Consider the following 9,447-nt stretch of genomic DNA (forward strand, 5'->3'; position numbering starts at 1 on the left):
ACCTCATGCTTAGCAGTGCAACAGCTGTCAGGGTGTAGAGTGCGACAATTTAAAATAAGGTAATAAATTGGGGAATCCGCGGTGATTTCGAAGGCTAGGCGGCTCGAGATAAATGATGCCTTCTCATGCGATGTGTTCTTGAGCGCCTAGTTCGCATTAAAGATTAAAGATTGTAATTTAGCACGTCATGAAATCTCAGTAGGCAAGACCAAACATACCTTTACCGCATCAAGCCGAAGATGGCGTACTCACCTACTATATAAATGCAAAATTGAGTTATTAGACTAACCCACCTGTTCAATGTGTAACGTTCCTCATGTTATGCTGCATGTTTTATGTGACTAGAGTTGTTATTCAGCAGATAATTTGTGTAGACTGCTCTGCATTTGTACCGTGACTGCAGAAAATTCCTAGCCTGTGGGTAAAAGGCTGTTGGCCTGTTGCGTTCAACAAAAGCGCTTCTAATGTTTTTGAAAGCTACTGAGTTTGAGGAGACCTTATGAACAGTATGAGTGTATGTGTCGTTGCCGTTTGTGTGTTTGTTGATAACCGTGTATGTCACATTTTGCACCCTCCATCTGGAATATCATGTCAGGCTGCAGGCCAGGCAAACATTTACAGCTTTCTATTAAAGACACCGTCTCCCTAATTCGCTCCCTATGATTTGCTGAAAAGGTACAAATGTTTTTTGGTAACCTTTGGCAAGCGTACAGCTGAAAGTAAGTTGTCTCACTCGTGTGATACTGAGAGTGTTCTGTAAATAAAGGCATCGGTAGTAAGCTTTAAAGTATTCTTCATGTTCTGAAGGAGTAAAGCAGGCCAGATAACAGCTTAACCAGCTCTGCAATGAATGGTCACATCTTTTGTTCTATGCAAAAGAGGCAACTTTACTTGTGGCGTAGTAATAAGCATCGCCGCTAAGTGTCGCATGCGTTTGCTGGAATTTTTATTTAGTATCCCTAACATGAGCCTTACATTTCACTGTGTGTTACATGATAATACATTTTTATTTTGGAATTTAAGTCGCAATTGTTTTACAAACAATATAATCTATAAAAGATGCGATATATAAACAATCTAAATCAATGGAGTGCCCTGAATTCCTTTGAAATATGTGAAAGAAAACAAACGCGGTATTAGTTTCACCCAGGCAGTCGTCACCATCACTAGTCGATAGGCCCTTTTTGGATAACACCACGATAAATTTCTCGATGCACTTGAGGCACTCAATGTACTTACAGACAACTGCCCTGCAATTAGCCAAAGTACTGCGCTCCTCAGCCATTCCGCTTCGTGCATCAGGGAAATTTATCTCAAAATGAATTCTACGTGTATTGTTTCTCCTGGCAATACGCATATTCCTAGACAACGAAGCTCTCGTACTGCACTACTGCATAATTGGTGCGTTTGAAAGCTAACGTGAGCACCATTACCTGGCAAGTTTGCCGGTAGAAACTGCTTACCTCAGTATTTTCTCACGTATTAGCTAATCAAGGCTGCGCCATGCTGTAGATGTAATTTGCCGTGAAAGGAACGTCAGGCCCATTAGCCAAGGCGAACTAAAAAAAAAGAACTGTTTGGTTGCAGTTAGGAAACAAATATGCCTTTGATCCACGGGAGTTTTTGCTTATTACCCTTATAAAATAGCCGTTGCTGTAACTGCTAGCCTCCATAAATATTTACGGCTAATATTGTTTTCAGAAAAAATTAACAGTTTTTTCTTTATTTTCAGGCGGACGCAGACGCTCTGAGAGGCTTTGGCCACAATGTTACCAATAAGACGGGAAGATTCAACGTCATTCTGGGAATTCAGCTACTAAACGGACGCATCCTTGCCAACTCGGATTTTAGGAAAGGCGGCGCCGTGGATGGACAATAATAGCAATTTCTTGCTTTACGCTTCAGTCTCCTCAATAGCTGTCATAGCTAACTTACGGGTTCACTTTATGATACATGCTGTGTTGGAGGATTCTCAGTCCGTGCAGAGACCCATGTTTGCGAGAAATGGTTAGATAGAAACATAGAAAAATAAGTAGATAGATAGATAGATAGATAGATAGATAGATAGATAGATAGATAGATAGATAGATAGATAGATAGATAGATAGATAGATAGATAGATAGATAGATAGATAGATGATAGATAGATAGATAGATAGATAGATAGATAGCCCCGGAAAGCCTGTGAATGACCCTAAGGATGCTAACGCATTAAAAGCTGAAGATAGTTAATGTGGAAATTCCTTTCCGCGTCAGGAATATCTATGAGGTCGCTGAATTTGTGAAACACGACGAACGTATCGATTCTAAATTGTCGGTGTACTGTAAGGACTAGCTTTATTATATGCCCGAGGACAAGGTTTTAGCATCGATAAAGACCTGTTTTAAAAAGAATGGAGAGTGTGGCTTTCATATTTATACCTGCTTCTCAGTCGACGACTTTTTAACATTACTGGAATTTTACCTCAGTGTCACTTTTATTGTTTTAAACGTCCTTATCTTTCCCTCTTCGTTTCTCTCTCTCTTTAAACAAGCAGCCTTTGTTGCTGCGTATGGATGTGTGCATTGAGTCATGCGTGGCTTCAATTTTTATTTTATATACTTTTAGCTGATGTTGACACGGCACTAGAGCATGCGTTTAATGGGTGTCAGGTATTAAAAAAGTTACAATATGTCGCGACTTTTCAATTATTTGAAGCAAGCAGGGTGACTTTCATTCTCATAGAATTACTTTACATGTGTTTATTCAAGCAGGGTAGGGTTTGGTTTTTACAAACAAGAAGCCTGGCGCAGAAGCGTTATGGTTCATGGGCCTCCATTGGACGTTTTTTGAGAACCATGTATGTGGGCATATCTCCCACCTGTCAACAAAGGTATCCTGCCTTATGACTTCGCTCATTAGGTAATTATCAAAAGGTGCATTGCATCTCACTGCTTGAACTATAACGTCCGGTAATTGTGGCCCCATCACATGCAGCTTAAGTCGGTTGTAGTTGCCGCGGCTGAATCTTTCCTGCCGGAGGTGAAAAACATAGATGGAGGGGAAATGGTTCAACCCCAGTGACCGATTGTGAGACCTTTAGTTGTGATTTATACGTAGAAGATTTCACACAAGATCGAGAAGCTAACGAGGAGGCATCATATTCCGCGGTTTCCGCGATATCACCCCTTTGTCAATACTGCCAAGAAACAGAATCGCTAAATCACTTTTTTTTTGCTATGTCGCTGGTATACACTATAAAGAAAAAAACTTCTAGAAATTCCGCTTGCCAAACTATGGTTAATTTTAACATCAAAAATAATACTAACTTTCGGTGCGTCAGTTCTGGGCTTCAGCCATAGGGATGTCTTTGATGCCGTTTGTGCTTTCTTACAATGAACTAAACACATACCTTTTTGAATGTTTTCTTTTTTCTTTGTTTTGTTTTAATTTTTTTTTATTTTTCCATGTTTCTTCGAACATGTAAAACTTCAAAACATTAAGTAAATGTACGTGCAGACAATTCTTGGCCAATCCCCCAGTGTGAGTATCAGCCATTGTTTTTTTTTTCTGTTTGTTTTGACGCATTTTTCCCATCGCAAAATTTTGTGCCGTTTGGCTTTGCAATATTTGTTCCTATTCGACACCGTGCTTTCCTGCGTATAGCTAATAAGGTGATAATGATAACTTTAACGATGGCAAAAGCCTAGTATGGGCGATGGGCAACTAACCGGGTGGTCGCATGAAGACAAAAAAAAAAAGAAATGAATTTGTAAAGAAAATTCCGAAATAAGCCAAATCCAATAGTGTGCAATAGAGTAATCAGCCTCATTGAAACTGGATGATATGATGCAAACTTTTAAGCAGGAAGGTTGACGGGAAGGATAACGTAAATATAAATATTACAACTTTTTCTAAGACACTTACTTAGACAAGTAGTAAATAAATTATTAAAGGAATGGGAATATCAACAGGATCATATGTTTCTCAGATACAATCATGCATGGCTCGGCAAACGTTCCTGTTGCTGTATCCGAACACTGATGCTCCCAGGTAGAGTAGAACAGTACCGCATAATAATTAGCCCGGAGATTTGAAAGCGAGATTTATAAACAAATGTTCTCATTGAGTTGGGAACCGCGCATGACAGAAATAAAGGGGTCGATTGATTCGGGCTCCTTCCAGGTGTTGCCTAAAGGAGGTGCTTCCTGACGAGACCTGTGAAAGTAAACAGAACGAGGAGGCGTACGGCAACGCAGCCTTGTAAATTAAACTTGAATTTTTCGGTAGGACATCACGTCGGTTGCAAGTATCATTTATGGGGATAAATTCTTTGGGCTATGCTACTGAGAGGTTTCTTTTTCTTTTTGTCTTCGCCACCCCCCCCCCCCCCTAAAAAAAAAGAACGAAAGTAAAAACTATGTATATCTGGCCGCAGCGAGATGAACAGTAGTCAACAGCCCAGAGAACGCATGACCTTTAAAAATGCGCTTTAATTGAATCAGTTATCTTCTTAACATGAAGTTCTTGGTGATAGACTACAAATACTAAATAAACTAAACGTAAGTGAGGTGCAGGTAATGAATAAAAATGTGTTGAAAAGGAGCAAATTAGTGCGCGCGTCAGGTGCACCTCATGCAGTGAGTGCGTGACAATAACTAAGTAATTCTTGTAGCATTTTTGAGTGAATTTCGCAAGGCTAAAGCTATTGCCGAGAGTGTGCGTTAAACATGGGGTATAACGTGGAAGATGTAATGAAAGAGACCAGTAAATATATGTCGAGCAGATTCCAACACCTGCGTTTTCTTCCTATACGACGAAGCATCAATTCATCAAAAAGAGATAAAACATGTGAAACGTCATTGTACGACGTTATAGTTCTATAGGAGCATTATATGATCTGATTCACTCATGTAATATCGCTTGTCTTGTACGAGGCCTAGCAGTATACGTAAATTATGCATGTATCACGACAAACATGCCTTCAGTGGTGACCGAAAGGTTGCATAGTCAGGATCCAGGTCGACGAACTTGGCGTTATACTTAACTCTTGAAACAATAGCTAAAGGCGTCCTAGGCACTTCTACTGATATATATATATATATATATATATATATATATATATATAAAGTGTTTTTTAGTAAATACAGATTTGTTCTAAAAATGATAAAAGCACAGCGAACGTGGAGTTTTCATAGGCGAGTGCCTAGGTGAGGCAGCCATACTTTGCCGCTAACAAAGTGACCTTACGAAGACTAACAAAACTTTATTATTTACATTCTATTAGTGCCTTAGAGTCAGTTGCTTATATGGCAAAATTGAACGTTGTCACATTTTATTGTGCCCTCATATTATAGAAATTTGGAAGTTGTACTTAATTCGAGATATTTATCATCGAACTTCAACGGTAAATCCAGCCAATATCGAAGCTGAGCGCTGCTGGAGCACCGTAAAGGTGGCCACGCTATCATATTTTACCTAGAGGCCTGCGAAGACAAGTGCGAGGAAGTATGACACCGAACGTATCGGCCAGTCGCGGGAGCTGCTGATGCAGCTGCTGCCTGGCAGGCATGTGCGGCTGTCTGTCGCGCCAGGATTTGCAGACGCCACCATTCAAACTTCACCCCACATTTCACAGAGCGTTGCCGTCTGACGCGCAGTGGGACGCTCTAGGATTTTGTAATGTTTCGATTTAGCTTTAGAATTTCATGAGGAATATCTCGAATGAGGTGCGATTTTTAAGATATTTAAAAGATGAGTGGACATGAAAATGTCACTTCCTCCAAATTTGCCCTGTAGACAAGTGCCTCGAGGCACTAATAAAAATTTACGTACACTCCCTAATTTTGGTCAAATTGGCACGGAAGCATATTTCCACATTTCATGGTTCCCGGCCCACCTGGAGGACTTGGTCCAACCGCACGGCTGCAACCCCAACAAACGGGCTCACCAGCTGGCGTGCGATTTCACGACTCACGCTTTCATCGGCTTGCAATTCACAACGAGGCTTGCAATCAGAAAGACCCATTGTGTACCTTTCAGGAAATCGTCTCACACGTAGTACCGCTTGGAAAGCAGGTAGTTTTCTTCTCCTCACCCAAAACTAAATAAACCATAAGCTAGCACGCTCAGAATGCTACAAACCCGCATGTATCCCACTCCACGGTCCCTTAGCAGGATGGCCAGACTTCCCGCAGTTTTGCCCCAAATGCGGGGCCGATTCATGCTCTTTTGATCACATGCTCTGGCTGTGACCAGCCATAGAAAACTCTATACTTGCCACAAAGGAACAGTGGAAGGAATTCCTCAGAAGCGACAACCGCCACATCCAGCTCCAGGCAGTCCAGAGGGCCCACGACGTCGCAACGGGACTTCGCCTCCCAATGCCATCGTGGGCGGAGCCATCGACTTGACTTGAGGGAGCCTTTGGCTCCCCCTGGCCACTGTTTCTCAGGACCAAATAAATTGCTGATCACCGTCGCTGAATTTTTGGTAATTATTCTTCTAATGCTCAAGTTATTAGAGGCGAAGTATGTCCGCCTCGCCTAGGAACTCTTCTGCAAAAACACCACGTTCGCTGAGCTCATTCCTATTAAAAGCGAAGGTTTTTATGGGGGCGAACCACACCGGGTTTCGTGACTGTGGCTGTGGCCTTACTGTTCGCTAGCTGAATAGACCAAACGATCACAACGGAGCACGCGCACCGCGCACGCCGCTAGGTTCCTTGCACCAGCATCGGATGGCGCTCGCCTCCGCGCAGCCGCGGCAGTGGCAGCGCCGGCCGTGGGGGGAATCACCAGCCCTTCCCCTGTAGAGAAAATGGGGGTAAGCGAAACCTGTCGTGCGTGTATCTGACCTTCGTCAGGGTAACGTACGAAAGCCGTCGCCTCGCGATTCTCTGATCGTCGCTGACGGCGGGCCTCGGTTTCGGAAGCCCTCTCCTTGGGATCGTCGACTCTTCGCTGACGGGGAGCCTCGGCTACGGAAGCCCTCACGCTAGAATCGGCACGTCGACGACGAGCCCTTTCCCGAGCGAGTTCCCGCCGGCGTTCATCAAACGCGGCTTGCTCCTTTGCAAAGCGCACCCACCACGCGTGGCCTTCCCATCTGTTCGCCGAAACTGACCTGAGGCGAGGGAAGCCCGGAGGAGCGCGCGCCAACCCGCTTTCCTTCCATGCACCTAGATCCTCGCGACAAACCAAACGAACAAGCTTGGTCGCGCGCGTGTCACGTAATCACGCTTGTAGCAAATCCAATGCGGGTGTGCGCCGCACATGATTTCTTCCTTTTCTTTCTCTATTTCTTTCTGTCTTCCTTCCTATCTTTCTTTCTTTCCTGTCCCTGGTAGGTGCCATTAATCTTGGACCCTTTCTGCACAATCATCAGGATCAGCCCACACGAAATGGGTACGTGCCATTGAGCTTTGCACTATCGCCAGGATCGACCCACTTTTCGGCGTGACACCACCACTACCACCACCACCGGCGACACTTGCGAGCCTATAAAGCTTCGCTTAAAAAAAAAAAAAACAGTTCGCTCGCCTCCGCGCATCCGCGGCTGCACGGTGAAGAGGAAGCAAACGCTTCTTGTGGACAGCTAACTGACACCAACGACACTCTGACATCATATGTGTGGCATTCTGCTGAGTCTGCGGTGTCATCGGTCTCGTCCATGCCTTCTTGCGCTTTGATAGATTCTTAAACATAATGAACTAGCTTTCCCCAAAACACGTCATGTTAAGTTAAATATGTATGTAGGGTTGCCCTTGCATTATAACAGTATTTTCTCTGGACTTAGGTTCAGCAGCTTTATACGCACCGAGTTGGTAATATTGCTCAATAATGAGATGGATGACTTTTCAACTCCTAGAAAGCCAAATATCTACGGAGTAGCTCCTTCAAGGGCAAACTTCATCGCTCCAGGAAAGCGGCCTATGTCGTCTATGGCACCAATGGTGCTAGCGAATTCTTAAGGGGCTGTCCAGCTCACCTTCGGAGGGACTGGTGGATCCTTGATCACTTCAGGAGTCGCTTTGGTATGATATTGACATGCCATTATATGGTATGATGACTTTGTATACACAGCTTAGCTTTCTATGTAAGTAAGTCACAGCATGCGAACTTATAATTTTTAGTCATTTTCAAGCTTTGCACTGCAGGGTCTTGTTTCTATTTCTTGTGTACACGAAACTTCAACCTGTGCAGCTAAGTTCTTCGCAGGATTTTCTCTTATTATGTGGCAAATACATATGGGCACACCAGAGCGTACATCGTGTGTGAATCAATATCGACATATCTGGTCATTGTTAGAAAAAGTTCGACACCATTATGAAAATCGATAAAAAAAGTATTCAAGCACGAATTTTTAAGTGTCCTGAAGTCTATTTTAGACATTTCATTCGGGTGTTGAATGTGGTCAACCTTTTTTGCTCACGCCATGACACTGATCAACATTGCGCTTATCACGGGAATTGGAAATACAGTGCTCCAGATTTACAGCTTTCAAAAGGCAATGTGTGTATTATTTTGTACTTTTCCCCGATCAAGCATTTTACTACCATTTTGGTGGACGCATATCTACTCAACATTTCAGCAGGTAACTGCACAATCACTTGCGCATCTGTATATTTCGATAGGAGTAGTTGCTCTTCAATTCCTGAATCATATCTGCACATGTAAAACATTTAGTGCGCAATTATGGTCTTTACAATTTTTTTTGTTACTTTAGGTGGCGCAAAATGCAGGTACATCAAGCTCAGTGCCACAAACACTCCCAAAGGTGTGTGAAATGCTTCTTAGCTGGCGTAGCCGCCCGTGAAAGAAGTTTCAGCCTAAGAATGACTAAGTTTACATGATTGTTTCTGCCTTGAGTCGGCGACATTTCCTACTAGGCTATTGACATTTTAGACCAAGCAGTCTACACACTACACACCGGGGGCCCCCACAGGCTCGCCTCCATTGAACGCTCCTTCAATCCGGAGCAAGCAGGCATCAGCCGCTACCAGCCGCTCAAGCAACGTCCTGCCGAGAGACCAGGGCTCGCTTAGTAGTATTTATTTAAAATGTGGAATAGCAGAGGGCAGGTGTACTCTGTCGGGAACTGCAAGAACTGCGACAAAGACTTGAATATTTTGGATGAGACAGCGTGCGAGCTTCATCCACCTCAGCTGCAGAGTGCCCGTTTACGACCGTTCGTCATGCGCACGTTACCGCCAGCCGAGCTCGACAAGGTCCACCGCCAGCGCTAGATAGCTAGTCTCCAGAGAAACATTTTTCAGCCTTGAAAAAGCCTCAAAAAATAGCCTGGAAATAGCATACCAGCTGATACAACCCTTTCTATCAGCAAATTACAAGTCCTTTCACGGATGCATGCACGTTTCCTCGACATATAGTGGGGGACTGGAGCACCACTTGGCGCCACAGGTAAGAACACTATTTTTCTCGTGACCAATAGCAAGTAACACACTG

General features: G+C 43.6%; 1 protein-coding gene across 1 annotated transcript in view; it reads left to right on the plus strand.

Moving 5' to 3' along the window:
• The window catches only part of LOC119445986 (scoloptoxin SSD20-like), a 41,537-nt gene extending 39,640 nt beyond the window's left edge, over positions 1-1,897 (plus strand). Inside the window, exon 7 of the mRNA XM_037710286.2 lies at positions 1,733-1,897. Within this exon, the coding sequence (XP_037566214.1) occupies positions 1,733-1,879 (147 nt within the window). The 3' untranslated portion in view covers positions 1,880-1,897. The remainder of the gene's footprint in view (positions 1-1,732) is intronic.
• The last annotated feature ends 7,550 nt before the right edge of the window (positions 1,898-9,447 follow it).

This window comes from Dermacentor silvarum, chromosome 3 (assembly GCF_013339745.2).
Source record: "Dermacentor silvarum isolate Dsil-2018 chromosome 3, BIME_Dsil_1.4, whole genome shotgun sequence".
Classification (NCBI taxonomy): domain Eukaryota; kingdom Metazoa; phylum Arthropoda; class Arachnida; order Ixodida; family Ixodidae; genus Dermacentor; species Dermacentor silvarum.